Source organism: Bactrocera tryoni, chromosome 1 (assembly GCF_016617805.1).
Source record: "Bactrocera tryoni isolate S06 chromosome 1, CSIRO_BtryS06_freeze2, whole genome shotgun sequence".
In the NCBI taxonomy this organism is placed as follows: Eukaryota; Metazoa; Arthropoda; class Insecta; order Diptera; family Tephritidae; genus Bactrocera; species Bactrocera tryoni.
In genome coordinates, this window is record NC_052499.1 from 83,676,863 (window position 1) to 83,703,699 (window position 26,837).

Genomic DNA, 26,837 nt, shown 5'->3' on the forward strand with positions numbered 1-26,837 from the left:
CCACAATACCGTGAGGCAGGGTCCTGGCGCCTGTTGCACGAAAATGCGCCGTGTCATCGGTCGACGCTTGTCACTGATTTTTTGACAAAAAACTCCATATTAACCATTAATCACTCACCCTACTCACCTGATCTGGCACACTGTGATTTTTACCTATTTGGAAAACTTCATTTGCCCATGAAAGGTCACTGGTTTCAGGACATTTCAGCTATCCAAAAGGCGACGACCGATATTCTCAAGAGCATTCCGAAAAATGACCTTAAACCTCATTTGAAATGCTAATTGACCGGGCTAAACGCTGTATCGAAGCACAAGGAAACTACTTTGAATAAAAAAATATAACTTTTGAAAAATATTAATTTTTTGTTGTTTTTTTTAACAGTCCTGTTTCTTTTGCGACAGACCTTGTATATCGGGAGAGTGATGGAGTTGGGCACTTGCAGAGAAAGTGTAGAACCGTTATTTGTTCCCGTAAAATTTGCAGCTACGGCTAGTGCTATTATAGGTCACACACATTTTTAACGCATGTTCCCCATATGACCAATGTCCTATTGTGGCCTGTAAGTATAGACATTTTTTCTGTAGCTATTTAATAAGTCTTTTGTTCTTGTTTTGTCATATTTTGACCATACCTGTTTCGCAAACTTGCATTGGGTTGGCGACGGCAAGGCTAACAATGTATCTTGGCTATCTGAGTAATAGTAGCCCTCTTTATCCTGCTTTAGTTATGTAGTAGAACTCCAGAGACCTTCTCTATGTCCAGTATAATGAAGGAGAAAGAGATAACAAGATCTATACTCCCCCGTCTATTTTGTACTCGTCGATATAGGTGGTATTCTCTTCTCACTAAGCCCCTTCTCACGCCTAGAGGGTATTTTTGACTTAGAAAATAAATCCATCTTTAGGAGGATATACCATAGTCAGTTAGTCTCGCCCAATATGGCTAAATCGACTCAGCTCGTCATGCTGATAGTATTGTGGACAAATAGTAAGGCTTTGTATACAACTTTAAAATTTTTAATTTATTTTTCAGAATATACATATATCTTCCCCTCAAAGTAACACCCCTTGGCAACAGTACACTTCTTTTAACGTTTTTTCCAATCCTCGAAACAGTTGTTAAAGTCAACTTCCGAAATAGCCTTCAATACGTGTAGCGATTCGCGTTTAAAGTCTTCAATTCACTCAAAACGGTTTCCCCGTAGAGGTCGTGTGAGTCTATTGAATAGCCAGAAGACACTTGGAGCTAAATGAGGTGAATACGGTGGTTGCAGCACGATATTGGTTGAAAATCAATGAGGTATGCGGCGGTGCAAAAACCAAGAGTTGTCGGCCCATAATCCCGGCTTCTTTTTACGTGTAGCTTAGCGCAAATGACACATAACACTCAAAAATTACCACAACTGTTAATCGAAGAAAACTGTCAACATAAACTTGATTTTTGATCTGCTTTGACGTGGTTTTTCGGCTTCGGATCACCTTTGGAACGATTCTCGGCCGACTGATCGTCTGTTTTCAGGTCATAAGCATGGATCCAAGATTCATTGCCAGTAATAATACGTTTAATGATTTCCTGGTAGTCGAAAGCATTGTTTCGCAGACGTTAACGCGATGCTGTTTTGGAAAAAATTTAGTGATTTTGGAACCAATCGTGCTTTTCTTAGGCCCAAATTATGACTTATAGTTTTATTATTGAAAATTTGAAAAACAGCTGTCAGTGTTGCTTGTTTTTCATTCACAATACATAGATTAAAGTTGGCCATTGTTAACAATGTTGAATACGAAAATGCAGCTAACCCTCTAAAATGTTGAGGATTAAATGGGAGTTAGAAACGGAGTTATCTTCACCAACTCCTGAATTAATCCAGCCGTTCTAGAAAAAAAATATTTCTACGAATTGGTTTTAGCGCGAAATTTAAATTACAAAGTCTTACTATTTTTTGCCCACAATGTTATACTTTATAGGTTCTCTGGTGGTAAACTTGATAGATCTTGTAAAGGGCATAATTGTGCTACATATTTACCGCATTTACTCACCTTTCCCATAAATAAATAATCAACTCAACACATGTCGCTCAAAAATAAAACGCATTGCAATTAATTTTTAGATATGTGTTTTTTATTTGGAAATCTCTCAATACTTTTATTTATTCTAGTAATTAATATTTAATTTTTGCTCCACGCTGCGCCCCCATAAACATACATACATACATGGAAATGCAGTAGCTTCGTTAAAATTAATTTTACATATTTGCTTTCAAATGCAATTACTGCAATTTGCTGTCATTTGCTTTCATTTCTCTCATTAAATTTACTCGATTTAGATTGTTTATGCGTGTGTGTGTGTGTTACTAAAATTTACTTCTTTTACTTTTTTTTTTGTATTTTGCATTTCAATTTGCTTTTGCTAGCGCCCTCAACATCGACACACAATTAATTTACTCGCTTAATTTGCCTCAAATGCGAGAGCTTTAAGTTGCCAGGTTCATTTCAAGCTTGACTAATTGATTTATATGGTTTCTAAATTACTGCGCAAATTTCTGCAATTTCTTATATTTAGATTTCATAGTATATCTACAGTACATAAAAAGTGTTGTTGTTGTTTTTGGCGTTTGAAGCTAAATTTTTGTTGTGGCTGTCGAGTTTGTTTGTGGCATTGTAGTGGTAATGTGTGAAGCAAGTATTTGAGTGGAAATTTTTGCAAGACTTCAGTTTTTGTTGTAAATTTCAAGTTAAATTTAACTATTCTATTGCCAAAGTACAGTAAAGTGAAGAAAAAGTGCAACAAAGCCAATTAGGTTTGATTTTGTAGCAATTTGTTTAAGTTTGTTGCATGACAAGTGACAAGTTGGTTGCAGAAAAATGTTCAAAAATTGAAATAAATATTAAAAAATCGATATAAATGTTCAAAAGCCGAAATAAATTTTCAAAAATCGGAAAAAAATTCAAAAATCGAAATAAATTTTGAAAAAGCAAAATAAATCTCCAAAATCGAAATAAATGTTCAAAAGCCGAAATAAATTTTCCAAAGTCAAAATAAATGTTCAAAAGCCGAAATAAATTTTCAAATATCAAAATAAATTTTCAAAAATCGGAAAAAAAATTTCAAAAATCAAAATAAATTTTCAAACAGCTAAATATATTTTCCAAAAACCGAAATAAATTTGCATGAATCAAAAAAATTTTCAAAAATCAAAACAACTTTCAAAAATCAAAATAAATTTTCACAAATCCATTTAAATTTTTAAAAATCAGCATTAATTTTCAATTTTATAAATTTTCAAAAATCGATAAAAATTTTCAGAAATCAAAACAATTTTCAAAAATCAAAATAATTAAACAAAAATCAAAATAGATCATCTAAATTGGCTTGCAGACACTCTCAACCACTCGCTAAGTGCCATTTATTACTGTTAAACACCTTGGATTTATGTTTTTGCAAATTTTGGTTTTCTCTACTCGAACAAGTTGTTTGTCTTTGCTTTGCGTGCGCTTGTACATTCACATATACAAACATGCATATGCTATATTCTATGCTCACGCTTTTGAACCAGTATTTTTATTTCTTTATTTTTAGCTACTAACACATTTATTTGTAGATTTGCTATTTAATTTTTACTTTCCCACTTTCATTTTTCTTAACTTTTTTCACTGAATTTTTGTATGTTTCTAATTTAAAAAGCGTTGCTCTCTCGGTTGCTGCTAACATTTGCAATAATTTACAATAAATTCAATTTAACTTTATTTTTTTCTTTATTTTTCATATTTTTGTTTTGCTTTAAATGCGTATTCTGTATTCTGTAATGCTTAGCTTAATTACTTTTGTTTAAAAATTAATTCATTAATTCTCATTTGATTTCCCTAATAAAGTATTCGTAACAACTTTTGCGTGCGTTTGCCACACACACTTACATAGATTACATGTAGGTATGTATATGTATGCGTATATTTACATAATTTCTTTAAGTTTGTATTGTTTCCTTTTGATTTCTCGCCCCCACTCCCTTACTCCCGCAACCACTTGGCCTAACACCTAAACCTTGTGCTCTAACTACTGGCATACGCTTTCAGTTTTTATTTTTATTTTATTTATTTAAAGTTATTGCTAGTTAATTAATATATTTCATTCTTTATCTTCATCTTCATCGTATGCACTTAGCCATAGACATACAATTCAATTTGTCTTTTTCTTCTTCTTTTTCTTTTGATTATTGCTTATTGAATACATTGAGTTATTGAACATTTGCATATCTTTACAGTTAGTTGCTAAATATATATGTATGATTTACTGGTGTTAAAATTTTCATGCTCAGTTGCTTGCCATATTTACAAAATTCATTATTTCTTGCCTAGATTTTTTTTATGAGATAGTTATAAATATATTTTTTTTATGTAGAAATTAATTTTAATTAAAATAGGAATTTAATATTTACATTTCGTTTGCTTAGAATTTTATTTATTGTATTTTCCACCAACGCCCTCTACATAACCTCGAGCACATACTCGATTGTAGTATTGCTTTTGATTATTAAAATCTTCTTTTTACTCTTTGTTGAATTGCAGTTTTTGAAGGCAAACAAAAAACATTAATTAGTAAATCTGGGAAACGGCTCGTTAGACGTTTTTTGAAGTTCATTTTAATATCTTTATTTTAATTTTTTTTTATTTAAATTTTTAGTTTCACTTTCGGGTTTTTTAAACTTTGTTGAACTCGACAGAAGTAAAATATATGTAATAAAGAAGTCTGGAAATGTTTTTTTAAATAAATCTTATTTTTTAATTTAAAATTTTTTGTAATTTTAATTTTCAGTTTAAATCAAATTTAATGAAGAAGTCTTCTTGAAAATATGTTTTTATTAATTAAATTTTTTTTTCAATTCTGAGTTTTGTAATTTCAATTTTTTTTTTATAGGTTTAATGTTTCTTTAATTTTTAGTTTAACTTTGCGTTTGATAATCTTTATTCAATTCGACGGAAATACAATTTAATAAATAAGTCTTGAAAAAATTTTATTTTTTTATTATAAAATTTTGTTGTTTTAATTTTTAGTTTAAATCAAATTTAATTAAGAAGTCCTCATACAAATATTTTTATTAATTTTAATTTTTATTTCATCTTTAAGTTTGTTAGTCTTTGTTGAACACGACAGCAAAATCAAATTTAATAAAAAAAAGTCTAGGAAATATTTTTTTAATTGATTTTATTTTTTTATTTTAATCTTTTGTTTATAAAAAAATTCAGTAAAGAAGTTTTGGCATTTTTTTAACTAATTTTACTCTTTTATTTTAAGTTTTTGTTAAAAATAACTAAAAATGTCCATTTTTTGATTTTTAATTTTAGTTTTTTTCAATCCTAAGTTCTGTTATTTCAATATTTGATTTATAATTCTGTATTTATTTTATATCATATATTTATTTCCATTCTTTTTTCAAATTAAGCGGTTATCTAACCGGAATTTTAGTGAAATTGTAAGTAGTGCTGTGAGTATTAGCGCTGGTTACTGTAAAGTCTCTCTTTATACGCGTTAGTCGAAGTTTTAATTGTTTTTACTTACACTGTCATTCGAAAATTTTCACTAAAGATTTTCATTTGCTTAAATTTTTTTTTTCAAATTCATTGTATCATTATTTTTTAAAAATAAGTATAGCAAAAAGATGGCAACGCTGAAAAAGTGTTTAGGTACATATGTATATAATTTGTTTAAATTTTTTTTTGTGTTGAGAAAAGGAATTATTAATTATGAAATAAAGTATGGTCTTGCAAAAATGACGACATAGATTCAGCTATGTAATTCTCTTCTTTTTGAGCTTCGTGATACAAATATTTTTTGCAAATTTTTTTTTTTAAGATGTAAGTTTTCGAAAATGATGAGTTAAGAATTTCGGAAAGCTTTTTCAGAATCTTCATCTTGAAACCATAAAAAAATAAGCTGTTGCCTACATTTTGGCTGCATATTTGAAAAAAAAATTAAATATATGTGACCTGGTCTACGAAAAGGGAGCTATCGTGCGAAAACTAGTTTCCTGGGAAAAGCTGTTAAAAATAATCGTCAGTTTCTCGTTATCTCATTAATTGTTCTCCTTTTTTTTGACAATAGCGATTTCAGAAGGAAGAAGAATATGTATGTAAATATGCTTAGAAAGATTTATAAATAAATTTAAAAAAAAAAAAATATGGTCTCGGAGTCTGACATTTGAGCTTTATGGTAAAAATATACATATATTTTTTTTCAAAATTTTGCTTTTAAGTTGTAAACTTTCCAAAATACTAGTTACTGAACTAAGAATTTCGGAAAGCTTGTTTGAAAATTTATTTTATGTTATAAAAGTTTTATAAATTGATTAAAAAAATAAATAAATTAAAGTGCAGGAGTCTGTTATAAATTCAGTTATATGTATAACCGTACTCCATTTGTGCTTCGTAGTAAACACATTTTTTTTTATTTTTGCTTTTAAGCTATAAATTGTGAAAATAGCAGTGACTGAACCAAGAATTTTGGAAATTTTTTTCAGAATTTTTATCTCTAAACCATTAAACAAATTAACTGTTGCCTACCTTTAGGCTGCAAGTACGAAAAAACTAAATACATACATACATATTAAGAATAATAATTTGACAAGGTGGTAACTTTGATTTTCAGCTCTAAAATAATTTGATTCCGATGCAATTATTTATTTATTTTTATTTGTTGGCGTATTTAAATTAAATATTTGCAAACAATTCAAGAGGAGAAGCGAAAGTAACGTGCACAGCTTATTTTATAGCTGAACGTATGCCGTTAATTTCTATAATTAAATGCATAAAGGTGGAAAAAGTGATGTGAAAAAACTTCAAATACAATTAAATTAATGCGATGCGCTTTTAATACTAACCAACTATACATAAGTAACGACAAATTGAAGCAAAAAAGTCATGGACGTATTGAAATATCACGTATTTATGGTGTGCTTGTGTGTGTGTGTGTGTGCAGTTGGCTTTTAATTTCATTTAACGCAGAAGTGTGTGCGTGTGTGCGCATACGCACATTCTAATTATATTAATTTCTTATTGTTTATTTATATGTGTGTGTGTTTGTGGTTGCGAATTGCAAAACACAAATTTCTTCGTTTCTTTTGTTGATGTTTTTATAAATACTTTTAAATAAACTGTTTCGGACTTTTTTATTGTTGTTGTTGTAGCGCGTTGTTCTCAATCAATTTGCATAAATGCTGCGAAGTTTTTGTACATAAAAATTGCCGCTAAAACATACAATAATTAAATGCTGTTTATTAAATGCCATCACCTGAGGAAGTACTCAAATTACAGATGCAAAATATCCGTTATACTATATATTTATATATATATATTTTTTTTTAAATATATAAAAGCGTTGTTTTATATTTTTTTGTGTTTGCTATAATAACAATGCATGTGTGTGTGTGCGCGTGTATGAGTGTGTGTGAGTGCACTATTTATTTTAACTGTACATTTGAACTGAAGCATATTCGAACGCGTCATCACAGCGATTTACATACACATATACAACTATAAATAGACCTATGTACAGTTATACTATGATAATGAAGTGTTGATTTTCACTTTAATGCTACTCTCCACACTTAATTTGCGTATTTTTTTACATCTAATTAACATAACGTAATAAGCGAACTAAATTAAAAGCGCCAAGCCATTTGCTGCTGGGCTATTGATCCCGATCCAGATTGGTATTGATGTTGTTGATGTGTGCGCTGATTGTGCTGCTGCTCAGTGTGTTCGTGTTGGTGTTGGTGGGCGTGATATCGTTGAATGCGCCCGTGTGCGTCGGTGTGGACAGCGCTGTGGACGCTGACGCCGGCGCTACCGCCGCCGTTGCGGGCGCCACATTTGTATTTTTACGCAAGTGATTGCGCAATATCACTAGATTTCTATTCAAGTTCGCCGTTGCGCTGCCGACGCCCGCGCATGTGGCCGATGCCGCCGCCAAGGCGCTGGACACGACGGCGGCCGCAGCGGCGGAAGACGGCGGATGTGGCAAGGTGCTGCAGGCAGAGCCGGGAAGCAGGCCGCCACTGCCCAGTAGGCCGCTGCTGCTGCCGCAACCGACGATGCCTGCCGAGGCAGTGGATGTGGTAGGTGAAGTGGCGCCACCGCCGCCTAGCGCACCGCCGATGCTGCCGCCAGCCAAGCCCACGCCGGGGCCGGGTAGGCCGACGCCAAGCATCAGCTCGTGCGCGAGTATGGTGGGTAAGTGTTAAGTGCTGTTCTTCATGGGACCCGAGGACAGCGAACTGCTGCTGACGCCCGAGTCGCTGGACTTTTCGCTGAGGCCGCCGCCGCGTGTCAAGGTGTCTTCGCCCATTAGGCTGGCGCCCAGTAGCGCCTTCTTGCCAACGCGTGCGGAGAGTCCGGCTTTGAAGGGATTTTCCTTTTGGCGGCGCGCGCTTTCGACGCGCTTCATAATCTCGCTGGAACACTTGGTGACGACATCGTCCAAGCTGTTGGACTCATCGGTGGAGGGTATGTTCTGTGTGGGTGTCTGCGAGGTGGGAACAGGCGAACCCTCGTAGCAGCCGGAGTCGCGTGGAAAATGTCGACGTCCGAAGGGCGATGCGCCATGCTTCTTATTGATGTTATTCAGGCGTGTCTCGTCGTTCTCCGAGCTCGAACCAGCGATGTCGCCGTCCGAACCTGTTTGGGAGAAATGGGTGGCTGTAGCGAAACAATGATATGATGGAGCGGGGTTAGTGGGGGTTTAGGTGGGGTTAATATAAAAGAGACATGCAGGTATATTAAATGCTAGTTAATATAGAAGAATTAAGAAATCAATATGCTATGCTAAGTGGTTTGTTTGATAGCTAAGTTTGAGGGGTGCAATGACTTACATTCAATATCGTGCAGCAACTGCACGGCGGTTAACAATTTGGCGCGATGTTCCTGATTCACAATACCCAAATAATCCAAATCGGCAGGCTCCAGCTCTTTGAAAAGTTCAAGGTCTTCGTAGCTATAAAAGGAAAGGAAAGAGAAAAAGTATTAAACAAATTTCCTGCGTTTTGAAGTATTCAAGTATATATAGTACATCTAGTTTTTTGTGCATTGCGACCTTTAACTTTCGCTGCTTAATACAAAATCAACTGCTCAACAACTTTATTTTCTTTCGTGTGTTCATTCGATTTTACGCCACTTACCCATTTAAAACGAAGACCGACGTATACTCTTTCAGTCCAATGCGAAAGAGTAAATCTTCGACCGAGCTCGGACCATTGCTGCTGACATGCCGCATGCTGGCGCCACCACCCATGCCCACAACACCACCGACGCCGCCCATGCCCAAACCGCCAGCACAGAGGATTTTACTATTCGACGACTTCAAACGCTGCTCGGGCAACACTTCAACATTGATGAATTTAAAGTGTCCGATACGGCCGTGACAACGACCCTTCCAGATGCCGGAGGCATTCATTGACAGCACATCGATTATGTCACCTTTCTGTTGGGAGCAAAGAAGAGTAGTGCATGAGTAACGAAGAGGTTAAAGATAACTGCCGAAAATACACAAAAGATAAAGGGATACAACAACAATAACGATTTACATTTGCCGCACGTCGAAGGAGTAGCGTTTAAAATTTCGAAGTGCACTCGTTGGTTGTCTTCAAGAAGTGAACGGCCGTTTCAGATACAAGTGCTGCAAAAAGCCTTGACATTTCATCAACACTGCGAATGGCAGTCATTGAGAGTGCTTTACGAAATTTGGCAAAGACACTGAAGCGCCGAAGGGCCGATAATCTTTACCTGTGTTGAGTGCATTTGTAGAATTACTCTTATTTTCAACTCTAAAGTGTATCGAACGCCAACAAGTCGCAAGTTGGGCCAAAAGTGACAGCGCCACTGAAGCTTCACTCGCACTCGTATTGCCGATGCGCCGAGCAGCAGTCGCATTCGAAACTTTCGCCCAACAGCTGCCTCGGCCGCCAATCATTGGCATCCGCGACGCGTTCTTTGCTAGTCTATTTGTATCTGAGCTGCTTACTTATGGTACTTACTTTAAACTTGAGCGCATCCTTATCATATGGATTCGGCATACTGTCGACAAGTGCTTTGGCTTTGCAAATTTGCACTAACGAAGCGCGATCCTCGGTGGAGATGGAGCTCTGCGGGCTGCCTGGTCGCACCAAAGCTTGGGTACCTGTTTTGGTGGAGAGAGGAAATTGTTAGATAAATATGAAATGTTAAATGGCAAAAGGGAACGCTTTAGTTTTTGTGTAATATTTAGTAAGATGCTTAAATAAAACATAAGTTGAAAGGTTGCCACCTGTTTCCAATTTTGAACTGATTAAAATTGATTGGAGAAAGAAGCTATATAAATTTAAGAGACTTAAGAAAATGTACATTTGAAAATATTTTTGAATAGTGTTGCCACCTGTTTCCAATTTTGAACCTATTAAAATTGATAGGAGTAAGAAAGTCAACAAAATTTAAGAATTTTAAGTAAATGTACATTCGAAAATATTTTTGAATGGGGTTGCCACCTGTTTGAAATTTTGAACTAAATTAAATTGATAGCAGAAAGTCTACTAATTTAAGCGATATAATATTTCCTACAGTCACAAATTTTTTTAAAGAGGTTGCCATTTGTTTTCAAAGTTTGAATTGTGTACAATGTATTTGATAGAGAAACACTATAAATTGAAGTGATTTAGTATTTCCTATGGTTACAAAATTTTTTTAAAGAGGTTTGCCAGATGTTTAAAAACTTTAATTCTATTAAATGCATAAGCCAGGTAAATATTATAAATTGAAACGATTTAATAGTTCCTATAGTTACAAAATTTTTGTCAAAGGGGTTGCCAGATGTTTCCAAATTTTAATTCCGTAAAATGTTTAAAATAGAGAAACACTACAAATTGAAGCGATATAATATTTCTTACAGTTGAAAAATTTTATTAAAGGGGTTACCAGATGCTTCCAAAATTTTAATGCAATAAAATGTATAAGCCAGAGAAATATAACAAATTGGAGCGTTTGAAGAAAGTTTAACGTTGAAAATATTTTTGAATTGAGAATTTTTACAGAAGTACAGATTTTTATAAGGGGTTGCCATGTGGTTTTAAAATGTAGGTGGAAAACAAACAGTATTGAAAAGGCGCAAGAATGCTCACAGAAGAAAATTTGCTCAGTGTGTGTGAAATTTCAAACTTTTAATGTTTTCTAAATCGCTTAAACTTTTATTTCTTAATTAAATATATTTTATTGCATGATTAATTTTCGAAAATTCCGAAGAACACTCTATGCGAGTTCTATTTTAAACTTTAAGAGCAAGAAGTTTACTGCCAAAAATTTGGTTAATGAAAACTTTCCGAAATTCATTCGACTTTGTGAAACTTTGACTTTGTAGCTTTGTTATTAGAACGGTTTATTAAGATTTGGTCGGCTCTACAACGCCACAACAAATCGATAGCGATAGCTTAGTAGAGTCGTAAAAGAGGCAAACTGCTTAATAATGCAATTGCTGCTCGTATAGTTTCTAACTGTAAAGCAAAGAAAATCCACTTTGCAAGGCAATCGCTTTTGCCGATTTGAGGATGAACTTTTGCTAATTTTGCTTTGCGTAGATTTTTTAACGGTATTTTAGATTTTGATTGCCAGCTATTGTTTCTCGGCTATGAGTTCGGGGGCTGCATGGCATTTTTGCCGCAACAGAAAAAGCAAAAGTTTGCTTCATTAAAATTGTTTAACGGCGATCAGAATTTGCTGAGCCTCAATATGCGGACAAGAATTGCCAGCCACACACACACATACAAGTACACACGCATTTACATGTGTATGAGTGGAGTGCCGCATACAGTGAAATGCAACACTGGCTTGCTGCCGTCGACTGCAGGGTCGTTAAAATGCATGCGAACTTTAACGCTTTGACTTTGCTTGCTGTTACGCAGCCTCAAGTTGCTAACGTTTTGTTTTATTTGCTGTTTTTGTCGTATTTTTTCCAGTGTAAACTTTTCCACTTTCAACAGCACATTAAAAATTCATTAAGTTCGGAGAATTTCCACGTTTTTATTATGCTTGCCGAAAAACCACTTAAATAACAGTGTGCAGAACAAGCACCTCCCAGTGTGTGGGCCATGGGTGGGCACGGCGCACACAGCGCGAAGCCAGCAGCTGCAGCTAGCAACTTGTATTACTCCTTCTTCGTCCTCTTACTCTTCTTCTTGTAAATCTGTATGTAAAACAACTAAGCAGTTAATAGACCAATATGCAACTGCACAGCACATCCGGCCAAAGCGGCTGGCGAGCATCTCGGGCGAGACACGCCACTTGCAGCTGAGCGGCACGTAGGCAAGTGGTTGCAGTTGCGGTAGCAGATTTGCGAAAAATTGAAAGTGAACAAAAACCATTTGTGGGTTGGAGCAGACTTTGATTGGCTCGCCAGCCAAAGGCATGAACGCGACTTCCAGACACTTATATTTATATATATGTATATATCTATATATAGAGGGAGAGAGACATGTAGTATAAACTTACTTGAACCGGAAGCGCTGGGTAAACTTTCCACCGAACTTGCCGAGCACGCAAAGGCCTGGTCGCTCATGCTGCCGCGGTCGGTATTATCTTGAGAATTGCTGAAATCCCTCGAAGTATCCTTTGTGGCTACAAAGTTCCTTCCGTTCTCATTAAATACGCCAATTTCCTTTGGTGAGTTTCGCATTTCGTTCGACTGCCCGGCGACGCAGCGAGTCCCACAGTACATTTGTGGTTGTTGTTGGTTGCCGTTGTTTTTGAGGATTGCCGCGGTGGTGGGGTTGGTGTTGTTGTTGTTGTTGTTGGGATTGCAGTCAGTGCGGCGGTGGCGTCGGTTGGTTGGTTCGTTGGTTTCACAAATTATTGTGTTGCATATTTGCAGGCGTTGCGTGTTGATTTGGCGATGACAGAGTTGCCAAGAAAATTAAATAAAAATAACAACAATATAAGAGAACAGAAAACACCAAAATGAAGTGCAGAAAGATAAAAACAAATATAAAGGAAGATAATCAAATGTTTATTAAATAGAAATAATGTGCGAAAAGCGCGCAACAAAAGCGAAATGCGAAATGAAAGCAAAGTTGTTGAATTGTGCGTGTGTTAAGTAGTGGCGCGTCGTGTTGCATACATTCATGTGGATTTCGGTTGTTTTCGTTGATATGAAATGGAAGGGAAAAAGTTGAAAGGCAAAAGTTTCGTTAGTTAAATCATTAAAAAGTTTGCTGGCACACCCACACAACAACATTGAACACACACACATCACATACACTCATTTAGCTTTGCACATACGTATTTATTTACAAATACATAAGCATATACTTAAATACATAAGGGCCAACCCTCAAGTATGCAACAATTTTGTACATTGTTTGCTTGTACGTATGCTTGTATTTCGTAGCGTAGTTGTAGTTGGCTCAAATTACCTTGTACATTCTAGTCTATGCAGTAGCGTGCCTCTTTTTGTCTTTCTCATGCACCCACACATACCGACATATATTTACCAAAGGCAAAGTAACAAATTTATCCGTTACTTTTTGTGTTAAGGCCTTTTGACAGTCTAATATGTATGTAAGAAATCCATTCAGTTCGATTTCATTGCTTATGCATAGCATATTAAGTCGAAATTTATGTATGCCAATATGCATATTCGGGTAGATAACTGGTATTCTTTTAGGTATATAACTGGTGTTATAACCGATAAATTCACAAATTTTTTGTTTTTAGAAAAAAATTTTATGGTAAATGCGTTTTAAATAACTCACTGTTGTTTATAGAAGCTGTTTCTTCGAAAATATTCATGATATCGATTTCGAAATTATTATTTTTTTTTTAATTCGTCACGACGAATCTGAATCTTAAAAATTTAGTAATAGTAATAACTTTTTTGGGAAAAATTTCAATTGCACAAAGGCAGTTAAGCTTTTACAAAATGCACTCTGAAACCACCAAAACCAAAATTCCATCATTCTATTGTCTGCTCTCTGAAGCACTCCACGCAACTGATGAAGTTCATCCATACAAAAAGTTTTAACTATGTAACCTCTGAAATATCGTGAAGAAACCCTCGATTTGTACAACGTTTTGCATTCGCTTAAAGTATATTTTTTAGAGTCCTCTTTTTCTAACTCTAGACTACTTCGACAATAGTCGTTATAAGGTGTTTCTAGACTACTGGCAAAGCGGTCACTAAGCCAGTGACCTGCTAGCTTTCCTGCAAGAGTTCGTATGTATCCTTTATGAAATTTAATAGTCTTCGTATATGTTCCATTTATAGCATCTTTGTCGATTGAATATCTACAAGTAGCCAGAGGCAATATTCCTCATTTCCGGAGTAAATTAGGGTGATGCCAGCTATGACTAGTTCATCTGCCTCAAAGGCTATTTAATGCAACTCATTGCAGGTTTATTATCCAATTTGAAAATTTCCGTATCGATGCTTATCCTTGCTTCCTGTTCACTTCTCCGCTCTTCTCTGAAAGCGAAGACAATATTGGGGACTGAGTATCTTAGAATGCCCGTTATTACGAGGCTGCTCTCAGTCTAAGAGCTGACTTCACCGCCAGTTGCTTGCAGAACATGACAGTCGACAGTTAAGGTAAAAAAGCGTTTAGTAACTGACTTGGCGTGGTTCTAAGAGCTCCACAAATGTGCTCTTTGTATGCCTTCAATACGCCTAACCGCGTTTTCGTTTTTCATTACCAAAACACCGTATGCCATAATCAACCCCACAACTGCTGTTTGGAACCAATGAGTTCCTTGCGGTGTTAATCCACATTTAGGCGCCACCATTTCTAGTTCCCATGAATACTTTCTGTTTAAAAATAGTCTCAAGTACTTTGCTAGAACACCTACTATAATATTGCCATAGCACCATTTATTAATAGCGGCATAACTTCTGGAGTTCTGTGTTTCCTAGTGAACAATACTAGCTCTGTTTTACTAGTCTTTAAGTTTAGCCAGTGAGATATGGACCATCGATTTATGTCGCTTGACTAGCAACAATATACTTTAAGTTTTATGAAAAATCGCATTGAAAAGCTCACTGTAAACTCAACAGTCCCAAATGCCTTAGCATTTACTGTTTTCTCCAATATTGGACTCAACGACTTTTCTCAGACCTAACAGTTCTCAAAGCAAATTACCGTCAAAGAATAGGTGATAACAGGCACTTATTTAGAGGAAAAGAGAAAGCAAACTAAAAATGTAGTTAGAAAATTCCGAAGATATTTCGCTCTATGGCACTCGTGTTGAGCTATAAAACGACTTTTATCAAAGAATTGTTCTAAAGCGATAGGCACCTTTCAGTTTGCAAAATAAAAGGGCGCAGCAAATTATATATTACTCGTACATATTTGGGCCTGAAATCGTTAAGGCTAGGTTTACTGTCACTAGTCCTCCAAACTAAAAGTTTTCTAGAGACCTTCTGAGTACTCTGTGGACACATCTATTGTAGCAGAGTATATAAATATGTTATTTAACCATTCCAAACAGAATAGCCCCTGTCATACTTAGCATATATGTACAACTTGTATGGTACACGTTCACTGAAAAGAATCCTCGTCAAACTTAATCACATAAACTCTTTCACTTTGTTCTGACCTCGCCGAAATAGCATGTTTCTTGGACACGTCGCTAAGTGCTTTGGATCATAGATGAATTTCTATGTTTCCTCAATGGATATATAGTATTTTCTTTGCATCCGACATATTTACAAACTAAAGTGGAATATGCAAAGCATTTATTTAAATTTCCAGATTGTTAATCACTTGTAACTAGATTTAGTATTCGAAAAGGCAGAGAACTATTTTGCACTAAAGCCAATGCCAATAAGCACAACTGTGGCTAATGATACAGAGCTGATTGAGTGGTTTTGAGCACAATCTGCCTCATTACCGAAAACTACTTTCTAATGCGTTCAATTTTCCTTTACCCTTGCCCACTCATATTAATATTACGCAAAAGTATTATTTTTTGTACAAAAATCAACAAATCGCTCGAGTTGCATGCGAACGCATGTTGTGCGCAACTGCATTGCGTTTTGTAGTATTTTCGCAAAGTTACAATTTACGAGTGGATTTGCAATGGCAAAGCAATTTGAAAAGACCAGCTCGTAAATCCGGGTCAGCTCTGGCAACCGCAAATACAGTTACGATTTCGAATTACAATCAAATGGGCACACAAACCTAAGCTAATTTAGTGCCGTTCGAATGCAGCAATGATGGCAAATAGCAGTTGAAAAGTTCCTCTAATGCGATTAATAAAGAAGTGCACACACACGCACACACACACATACTTTCATGCGCACTCATACACTCTCATGTCTACACTTTCACATGCAGCGACATGGTGAATGGCGGCCAGCGCAGCCAACTTGCCAACGATTTATGCAGCTACGAAATCGGATTGCAAATGTAAACACAAAAATGCAAAGCCACAGCAACAACAACAGCAACAACACGAACAGCAGTCAGAAGACTCTGACAAGCTGCAAACAAGTTGAATAACTGAAACGGGCGCATAAATCGGGCGGCAGTGTGCAGACATTTGACTGGCTGGGCGGCTGACACGTTGCCAGGCCATTTGCTTAAGCTGCCCGCTTACGAATTTGTTGGTGCGCAGCGACCGCAGTCTCGCTGGGCGCCGGCCACCAAACGGTTTCTGCAATTTGTGTGCAAAAGTACGGTCTGTCACACACACACTCACCAAAACACACACATACGCACATGTACAAGCACCGATTTAGCTTCTAACAAAATGCACTCACACTCGCTGTTTGCATTATTACTCGATTACTCGATTCCCATTTACACATTTCAACACATGATTTGCATTTGGAGAGCAAACTTTTTGATTTTCATGAGATTTACGACGGCAAATTGCAAATTTTCTCTTTGCTGAACACACCGCACACACACCACACACGTGCGCATGCATGCAATTCACTTAGTTGGTGTTGTTGTTGTTGTTGTTGCCGTTGCTTGCGACCATCAGTGGCCGTTCAGCTCTTCTAACGGTAATTAACTTACATGATGCACTGTGGCCTTCTGGCTGATGGTGTTGGCTTTGTGCGGCACGCCGTTCTTTTTACTCTTCGCCGCCAGACTGGGCGGCAGGCCGCGCGTTGCCGCAATATCCTCGTAATCGGATGATGGACTTGGCGAGAGCGATGGGGACTCGCCGATGCCGCCACTCAGCGTACGATAGCGGGCGGTGCAGTTGTTGGTGCCGATCTGTAAAGAAAAACAGAGAGAAAAAAAAAACAACGTTATAAATATAAAGCGAAAATGAAAGCAGTTGCAGGTCAGGTAGTGCAATCGTTATTATTAATGTGGCTGAAGTTGGACAGTACTTGGACTTTGGACTAGGAAAATTGCAGTGAAATTTAGATTTACCACAGATGATGTGGAGTGGAGGTTGAGGGCGCAATGATTAGTTGGCGCAACCCAGTAGCAAAGCTGTCTAGTACACGTGGAGCTGAGTGGAGTGGTGTTTTAGATGTTAATATTTATTTTTCAAAATTATAGACATGTGGCAAGGCGCAACAGCTAAAACCGTTAAGTGTAGAACCAAAAACTTGTCAGCTTTATAGATTGTGCACCATACGCCTACTCATTAAAGCGCACACACTACCTAAACTAGAGGTGCTACATGGCGTATGAGTGACTTTTTAATGGAAATAATTGCAAATGTGTGAGTTGAATGACGATTGCGGCAGCAAGTAGTTAGCATAGTGAAAACGGACAAATAAAAGTTAGCAAAAAAGTGGAATGAGCTTGCAGCGTCACCTGAAAGCAATGCAAAATGTAGCGGTGACAGTTGGTGCTGCAGCAAAATCACAGCAACTTTGCAAAATTGTTTGAAAGCTTTTCACAAAACCAACAAGCAATAGCATGCTATATTTATTTAACATTTGCAGTTGTATTGCCTTACTTATAGCATTAGAGAACTGTTCGGGTTTCGTGCGAAATGCTGCAGCGTCCACGCTTGCAAATTGCACGAATGTCTCACGAATGTGCTGGCGAAATCATTGCTGCACGATGGCGCAACAGCGCAAAAGTTTGTTGTCAAAGTGCACTTAATCAATTTAGCGGCCGCCAATAGCTGCCACGACGCTTTGGCGTGCTGTTGTGCGCCCAGTTTGTTGTTGCCGGCCGCTGTGTGTAACAACTCAATGCTTTTGCTTTTACTATGCGCGCAAATGGCGAGAATGCGCACACAGGTGGCTGTCTTAGTGGCCATTTGCTCAAGTTTGTGTTGATTTTGCGAATTTTATCGCGCTTGCTGCAGCTTGTCTCTGGCATGTTTTCATTAACGGAAAACTAATTTCAAGTTTTTACCTGTTTCTGTTTGTGTTTTAATTTGTTGGTGTTTTTGTTTATTTGTATGCATTTATTTTTACTTACCGAAACTGCACTGAGACGTGAGGTGACACTTTGCAGATCCGATATGGAGCCCGCGTAGTCGCCGCTCTCGCGATCATGCGATCTGAAATAATGAAAAGATGAAAATATTGCTCAATAATGTTTACATGGACAGTTTTCGTAAGATAGTTTTTCTATTTTTAATTTTCCAAATAGTTTTTGCTTTATTGTTTTTGCAGTTTAATAAGGCGTCTGTGTATTTAGTTTTTGCTTTTCCTCGTGATGTTTTAGCTTTCTTTAAAATTGATAGATAACTGTCGATACCAGCAATCAAGGCAACAACATCGTATCGCATATCGGCCAGAAGTGTTTCGGGAAGCAGGCCAGTAGGGGAAAGTGTTGCCAGAAGCAAGAAACTTCAATTCTACTGCGTGCCATGTCACAAAGGCATCGAGGGCAATGAAATAGTGGACGACATTGCCAAGAATGGTGCACGACTAACATCCGAAAACGTCATCAACATTGGAAAACCCATGCATTGTCTATACGATGATATTGACAGAAGCATGGTAAAGAAATTCAAACTCTATGGAACGAGCTATCTGGGTGCAAAACAGCAAAAGTCATGTACAAAACGGTAGTTCAGAACACTCAAAATTCCTACTAGCACTAGATAGAAAATACCCTAGGAACATGATGAGGATACTAACTGATACCAAACAGTGGGTAACGACACACGCCCGCAGAATTGGCTGGCAGATCGAGAAGACTGCAGGTCTCTCGAGCAGGGGACCAGGGAAGCAATGGATCATCCGCATTGGTAAGACCATGTTGTAAGCATCTGAAGTCCCCAAGTTATGATACACTGGAGGAGGTATAGATAGTGATGCCGCAGAGTCTGTTAAAATTCAAGTGCGGGCATCCTAAAGGATTACTACTCCTCTAGCAGCTAGCAACTGAGCTCCATCTGGTATCGCAAAGGACGTTATGTACCAAATTTTGTTGATATTGATGGGCGAATCCACGCTCCTATCCTATGAGGCCTTCATCATGTAGTATGCGAAATTTAAAACTTCTATCATATGTTTTTTGTGGGTTATCTCTCTTCTGGTAGTCTTCAACATAACCCCTGTATATAATATTTATTTGTCTATTATGGCCATATAGACATATAGCAAGAGTAGGAAAATCAAAATGTATTTTTTTTTTTATAGATTTAGGCCCGGTTTCACAGTCCATACTTATGTTGTACTTAAGATAAAACAGGAAAATATTGTTTTACAGTTCATACTTATGTAATGCTTAAGTACTGAAAAGGGGAGACTTAAGCAAGCTTAAATAACAGCTGATTTTTGTTTTGAATTTGCTTTGAATTTTCAGCGACATCTTTCGTAGCGTAGGGCAAGTGTCCGTTCGTTTGCACTCAATAACAGTCGCTTATACTTTTCCTTCAGTTCCCATAGGTGTTCCGACTCGCTAGTGATGAAATTTGGGGTTCTTTTGTTGTTTTCATCAATTTTTGATATAATTTTTCCTCGCAAATTTATGTATTGTCTGTTATAATTTAAATATTTCAAACATATTTTTATGAATGACGTTTGTAAAACATATGATGCCCATAACGTTGCCATATATCATAATAAAATTTTATAGAAATTGAGCATTGACTGTGAAACGCAAACGACCACTCAGTTTGCAACAATACTTAGCTAAGATTTTATTTAGGCACAACTTAAGTATGGACTGTGAAACCGGGCATTAGACTCTTAAGCCTCCAATTAAATTATAATAATTTAATGAAAACGTACATCCTGAACGCTTCTCGAAATCAAGGTCTACTACTCACGGATAGAAACATTTCGTCACCAAAAAACAAAAAAAACTGTAACACATTTGCGGTTACTTAAGTTTGAGCAACTGGTATAAAATCTTTGATTCGCTATTTCCTAAGGTCTCACATTTGACACTGAGAACAAGAATAGGTAAAACAACTAAACTTTTAAACTTAAAAACTCAAGATGATATCGACTACTTTTGGCACTTTGAAGAACAGCACAGCTTTCTGGAAAGCTAAGCGGCATAAAACTTCCTAAAGATCTTTTCAATTCGAAATTACACTAAGAGAGAACTCCTGTCAAAAGATTTACATTTATAGGCAACAACAAAGATAGCGTTACAAGAGGATAGGCGAATACCATATTAAAGTAACTAAACTACCTGTATCTGTTTTCTTTTCACAGATTTTAGACAAGTTTTATTATTGCTTCAAATTATCTAAAGATCAATTTGTACGACAGCTATATGCTATACCGGTCCTATATCGGCGGTTGTGATAAATGAGCAGATTGGTAGGGAGTAAAGAACGTGCGAAAATTTTCAGATAGTTACTATATGACAAACTGACTAGTTTGCATATATACATAAGTATGTACGTATAGGCAGACGGATAGACAGAGTAACATGACTATTATATAATAAGGGTCACTGATGTTTCCTAGTAATACAAACTTTGACGGTTGCGATCGCCTGAGATGTCCAGTGAGTTATTCATAATGTTTATTCGATTCACTTCTCTCTACTGCTCGGCCAATTCAAGACCAATTGAAACTCGTTCGAACGCTTCAATTGATGGCAAGCCCGAGCTATGAAATGTTAAGAGGGAAGAATATTAATATCATACAAGTATATTTTTTATATACACAACATGAAATATACAATCTCCTTAATTTTTTTTTTTCAAATCAAGATTAGCTATGCATACTTTTCAAATCAGACGTGTGCGGCAAGCACGTCGGACTGAACTTTTAATAGCTGTCATTTTGATTCATCAGAAAGTTAATGTGGTCAACAGACCACAAACGAACCCATTCATAACACTTAAGTACCATTAAAGTGTGGACTGGGCAAGCTAAAGAATTTTTACAAAGTTTTCCATAAACTTCAGCACCTTTGCACGATTGTGCACAGAAACCAAAAGTACCCAAGCACTTTCTGAGGTGAAGCAGAAAAGGATTAAAATGGATGATGCGAAGATACAAACGAACCAATGCCAGATGATTATTGTGCTCGGTGTTATGAAGAAAAAATTGTTTTGTGCAGCAGCGAGCTTAAATTTCATTTTATCAACAGGAGCAAGTAGAAGAAAGAGCGGAGCGGCTTGAGAGGTGGAAGGCACTTGATTGTAAAGAATTGGAAACCGCTTGATAAAACCAATATACTCGGGCATATCACATGACTGCACGACTGAAGAAGCGGTGAGTGGCCGAAGGGGAGCGGACCGAAATAGCAATAATAACCCAAATCAACTGTCGACAAAGCATTCGAAGTCATCAATTTCATATTGTTACGCACAAATACATAATCAAACGCACACACACACGTACATAAGTACGAAATGGAAAGGAAACGCATTGGGGCAAGCAAATGCATTTAGATAAGAGGCACTGTAAATGAAGCACAAAAGCAACACAAGCGAACCGACGGACGGACGAACGGACGAAAAAAGTCGAAACACAAACCGTTCGTAAAGTGTGAAACTAATGAGAAATCGAAATCAAAATCGTATATTGGCGCTTGGAGGCAGGGCGACGGCACGGACCAGCGGCCGTGTGTTCAAGTGTTCAAGTCGGAGTGAAAGTCAAGCTGCTGATGAACAGACGTACGTCGACAGCGGGCACGGGGCAACAACTATTGCAAACGTGAGTGTGAATTGCTCTTGATTTGCGATAGCCCACAGACAATTCAAGACACGCAAACACACGCTCAATCAAAGTTCCTCGAGTGCTTCAAAGTGAGGTGAGTGCGGTGGTATCGATGCGAGTGTTTGCCAGCGTGCGTGTGTGTGTGTGTGTTGGTGTTGCTAGATGGAGTCAGGTTATCCCTTTTAGTAGTTTTCCACACGTACGCACCCAAATAGACTGGTTGGCAGTTGAGACAGTAAGCACTGGCAGACAGTTGAAGCGTCCGAACAAAGCAATAGACACTCAGTAAGCCAAAGTTATAAACAAGACTGAGTGTGCATGTGTGTATATGTGTGTTGTGCAACACGAATCACTCGCCGTTATCGAAGTGTGACTTTGTTGGTCAAACCCAAGGAGACTGCGAGTGCTTGTGTGCTTGCGACGCCGAAGTAATCAAAAACTTTTCACGTTGCCACAGAGGCGATTTTATTGGAATCGACTAAACAAATGGGTCTGCGAATCTATAATTTCAATGTTATGTGTTTCCCTGTATTTTTTGTGGGGCTTGGTGTTGTTTGCAACATAAATGTGGGTGAATTGTGGTTGCACAAAACATTTCATGCCACCTGTAAGTGGCAAGGTGAAAGTTGTTACTGTTGTGCGTAAGTTTAATTGAACTTTAAATTAGACAAACTCTGTTTTGGCAAGTTTATTTGCGCTTAAGAGTAAATCAGGAGACACGGTAACTAACAGTGATGTACAGTTATTATATAAGAAATATTTTTGGAAACTACTTTTAATGTTTAGAGTTTTATTTTCCAATTACTTTGGAGGAATTAAAAAAAATTGTTTTCGAAATTTTGACTGGAGAAAGTTTTTCATAAGAACCGGCAGAAGTTCGCTGAATATATTTATGAAATAAAAACTGATTAATTACCTCAACGTAATATATTATTTTTTATAATTTTAAGTATTCATTTATACAGTTAGTAAAAAAAAGGCATAACTATGGTATACAGAATGTTGGCAAAGATTTATTTTTATTTTACATATGTTTTTTTTTCATTTCTTTATTTATTTTATGATTATGACACTGTTATTATTATTATTTTTGTTCCGAATATTTATATTCGACAACTTCATATTTGTTATCATTGCTGTCGTTCATCAATAATTTTTTGTGAAGTATGCCCCACACAAAAAAAAATTACAAAAATTACAAATTTAATTATAGACACAAACCAGTCCTCAACGTCACATGTCTCCCCAGTCGTTAAGCAAACTGCGATGAATTTCGGGTAATTTCAAAAGTGTTATTGCCAATACGTGGAAGTAATGTGCGCTGCAGTTCATTTTCGATAAGTAAATTTGAAATTCTTTCCTATACTCCTACACTCGCCTGGCATGAAAAGCGCTATAAAGTTTGGCTTTATTAAAAAGGGCAAGCAGCAGTACCGAAACATAAGCAGAAACAATAACAAACACATGGCATGTCATGTAAATGAAATCTACCATGTTTTGTTGTTGTTATTTGGGCGTACAATTGTAACAAAAATTTGTAGCAAACACACCGCAATAAACGTAAAATTGGCAACCGAATTGTCGCAATAAAAAGTAGGCCTTAGAAATTGGTGGCGTCTTGTGTGGAACCCTTTTCGCTGTGGTGAAAGTGGGAACTAGGGTGTGTCTTATGCATATGATCACATATTTATTTACCATATGTTAGGGTTGGCCAAAAACACAAATATTTTTTGCGCTTGCACTCTGAAAAAACAGGTTCTTGGAAACCTTTGAGATAGTGTTTTAAAATAGTATAAGCTCTTAATTGTAACGGAAAGGTCCCCGGCCTTACAGTTTTCTATTTTTTGTTTATTATCGAATAGAAAACTTCAAAACTCGCTTTCAACTCTGCAAAAAAGTCTCAAACGATTTTCCGATTTTTTCCGTTTAAAAGATACTTACGGTTGGAATTTGATTACTTTATGGCAAATCTGTTTTCTCATGAATTTTACAACTCATTGAAAAAAAATTTAATTGTAACACTCATAGTTTCATTAGTTCAAACAAGGCGAAAATTGTACAAGTATGATGTGTACGGAGAAGATATGAAGCTGTTTGCTCCGGGTAAAATGTCACAATTGGTTGGCAAAATTTCGTTGCCGCAATTTCGATATTGAGGATACACCACACCCTGGAAGACCTTTTGATGTCGATGTGAATAAAATAAAGAATAACACTCGAGAGATTGCAGGTAGATTTAATTTATCTAACGTGACCGTTCATAAGCACATGAAACGTCTAGGATTAATTTCGAAGTTCGTCATATGGGTTGCTTATGTCCTGACAGAACGAAATTTACTTTGTATCATTTAACAGTCAGTTGTTTATCAAACATCAAAGAAGTGATCCATTTTGAAGGACACTGCGACTGGCGAAGAAAAGTGGGTTGTTTACAATAATGTAAATAGCAAGAGATCAGGGTCTGTAAAAGATGAACCAGCTCAAACCACTTCGAAGGCCTATAGTTACCAAAACAAGCTTATGTTTGTTGTCTGTTTGTTGGGATTTCGAAGTGATTGTTTATATTAAGCTTCTGCCACTATTAATTTTGATGTTAATTGCTATTAGTTGGACAATTTGAATGCTGCACTCAAATAGAAGGGGTCAGAATTGATTATAAGGAAAGGTGTAGTGGTCCAACAGGATAATGCGTGACGTCATACAAGTTCTATTATATTTGGACCAATTTTTTGACTGCAATGTTCAAAAATTTCATGAGTGTATAATGATACTTTTGTCCGAAAGATGGCAAAAGGTATTGGTGAACGAAAGAGGGACTCCGATGAGATAGACAATTCGCACAAGAAGCTAGGCTTATATTATATAAGTGCTTCTTAAGCCTACAATGAGCAGTGTAGAAAGCGACAAGATGCCTGAGTTTGTCCCTTGGAACATGTATACATATATTTAAATCTTTTAAAGTTGTAATCACCCATTAGCAATTTGGCATGGCGCATGCATTAGTGTTGTTGCCAATACTCCTGCTCACTCCTTCATCCATGTGGAGTGGCTCCTTTTCGGTATGGGGACCAACCGCATTCAAAAGTGCTACCATGTTGAACTTATCAGCTAGTTCATTTCTCGATAACCTGATCTGATAGACTGTTCAGCCGTTCTATATACTAATGAAGGACTCAAGAGTGTACTTTAATTTTATGAAAATTCGGCGACCTAACCTTTTATTTTTTTATTTTATGGGATTTCAAAATTTCTAACTAGATACAGATTATAATGTTTTGTTGCTTAAATTACAAAAAAATCTTAATAAATTTTACCTACTTAATTTTTGCTCTGATTTTATAGTTATATTGCTTTATAAAAATTTATAATTTTTTTTTTAAAACATAAAAAATAAAAAAAAAATAAATAAACACATATATATTTTCGTTGATATTTGATTCGATTCGTTCGTTCTGCAGAAAAGTAATGCTCCACTACGAAAAGTCTTGATCCCTCACCATAAAACATATTTCGTTGTGTGTGCACAATGCTCGTAACCTCTGAAGTTGCCTACTTACGAGTAACTGTTTGATGTGCCGTTAAATTGCTTAAAATATTTATTTGGCCGCAATAAATCGCCGATATGCGCCAACGTTACTTAATCTTCACCCTTTACCGCGCTCGCTACGCGTTGGACTATGCCTGTGCTATGTTTTACATAAAGTTGTTGCTATTGTTGTTGTACTATCATATAAAAGGTGTGATTTAGTGGCGCCCAGCAACGTTTGTAGGTGCTCTATTGCACACAATTTTTGTTGGCGCATATTTTGCTCAATTTACACCTTTCGCTTTGCCTGCTGCTGACGGGCACGAGCTGTTGGCTTTGTAGGTGCGTGCGTGTGTGTATGTGTGAGACTTGTAAGGATGTGTGAATGCTGTGTATGTGTGTGTGCGCTTAACTCCTGCAGCCATATTTATTATTAATGTGTTGACTAAAGCGGCAGAAACTGTTTCAGCAGCAGCTAACGCCATAATAGCAGCAACAACAAAAACAAACAACTGTAAAATCCAACAACAAGCAACTGTAAAACCCAGCAACATACCTTTAGTTTAGTGCATACATACAAACACCGGTGTGGGAGCGTGTGTTCGCCTACAAGAAAATACCCTTTGAAAAAGCTCACAAAAAAATATACACTTTTCGGTTTTACTCGTACTTTTAAACGCTCGTTGAATGTTATATTTATAGTATATATGCATGTGTATATGTAGGTGTGCGTATAATCTTACCTGGCATGCGTTAACGGTATTATTGTCGGTGGATTTGGCGGCTGCTGTGGCACGATAAGCCCACGCCGGGGCGGTCCTCGCTGTGGCAGTGAAATATCTCCGGCGGATCTTAATGAAATTACACCAACACTCTCACGGTTCGAGGTGAAACGTACCCGACCGCCCTGTGAATTAGAAACAACAACAAAATGCAACATTATAGCAGTGTTAAAATATTCGCAAAGAAAAGTATACATTTGCATGTGTGTGGCAGTGCGCGCGGTCGTAAATGTGGCTGCGGTCTGCTGGGAAAATACTCGGAATTATGAAAAATTAACAAAGTTTAGAAAAGTTGGCAAAAAGCTCTGCCACTAAGCAATACAAGCCTTATTTGAATCTGTATGATAAACCGTTATATGGCCAATTCGAAAATGTGTGCGGCTCTAACAAAGGTGTGGATTGTGCGCTTTCTATTGTGTTTTGGTATTAAAGCTGAAAATTCTGTTGAAATTGTTTGCTTGAGCGTTTG

General features: G+C 36.8%; 2 protein-coding genes across 2 annotated transcripts in view; both read right to left on the reverse strand.

Moving 5' to 3' along the window:
• Positions 1–6,536: 6,536 nt before the first annotated feature.
• Positions 6,537–8,217, reverse strand: LOC120782629 (serine/threonine-protein kinase minibrain-like). The gene has a single exon (XM_040114997.1). The coding sequence runs from the start codon at positions 8,198–8,200 to the stop codon at positions 7,682–7,684; it is 519 nt and encodes a 172-aa protein (XP_039970931.1). The 5' UTR covers positions 8,201–8,217; the 3' UTR covers positions 6,537–7,681.
• The window catches only part of LOC120782628, a 406,655-nt gene continuing 388,033 nt past the window's right edge, over positions 8,216–26,837 (reverse strand). The window contains exons 11-18 of the mRNA XM_040114996.1: positions 26,330–26,493; positions 18,402–18,483; positions 17,025–17,228; positions 12,502–12,694; positions 10,023–10,165; positions 9,168–9,469; positions 8,862–8,983; positions 8,216–8,667 (exon numbers count right to left, since the gene is read on the reverse strand). Of these exons, the coding sequence (XP_039970930.1) occupies positions 8,231–8,667; positions 8,862–8,983; positions 9,168–9,469; positions 10,023–10,165; positions 12,502–12,694; positions 17,025–17,228; positions 18,402–18,483; positions 26,330–26,493 (1,647 nt within the window). The 3' untranslated portion in view covers positions 8,216–8,230. The remainder of the gene's footprint in view (positions 8,668–8,861; positions 8,984–9,167; positions 9,470–10,022; positions 10,166–12,501; positions 12,695–17,024; positions 17,229–18,401; positions 18,484–26,329; positions 26,494–26,837) is intronic.

Bases quoted from the DNA above. Each gene is read 5' to 3' on its own strand.
- LOC120782629 (XM_040114997.1), bottom strand. From the start codon at position 8,200: ATGCTTGGCGTCGGCCTACCCGGCCCCGGCGTGGGCTTGGCTGGCGGC.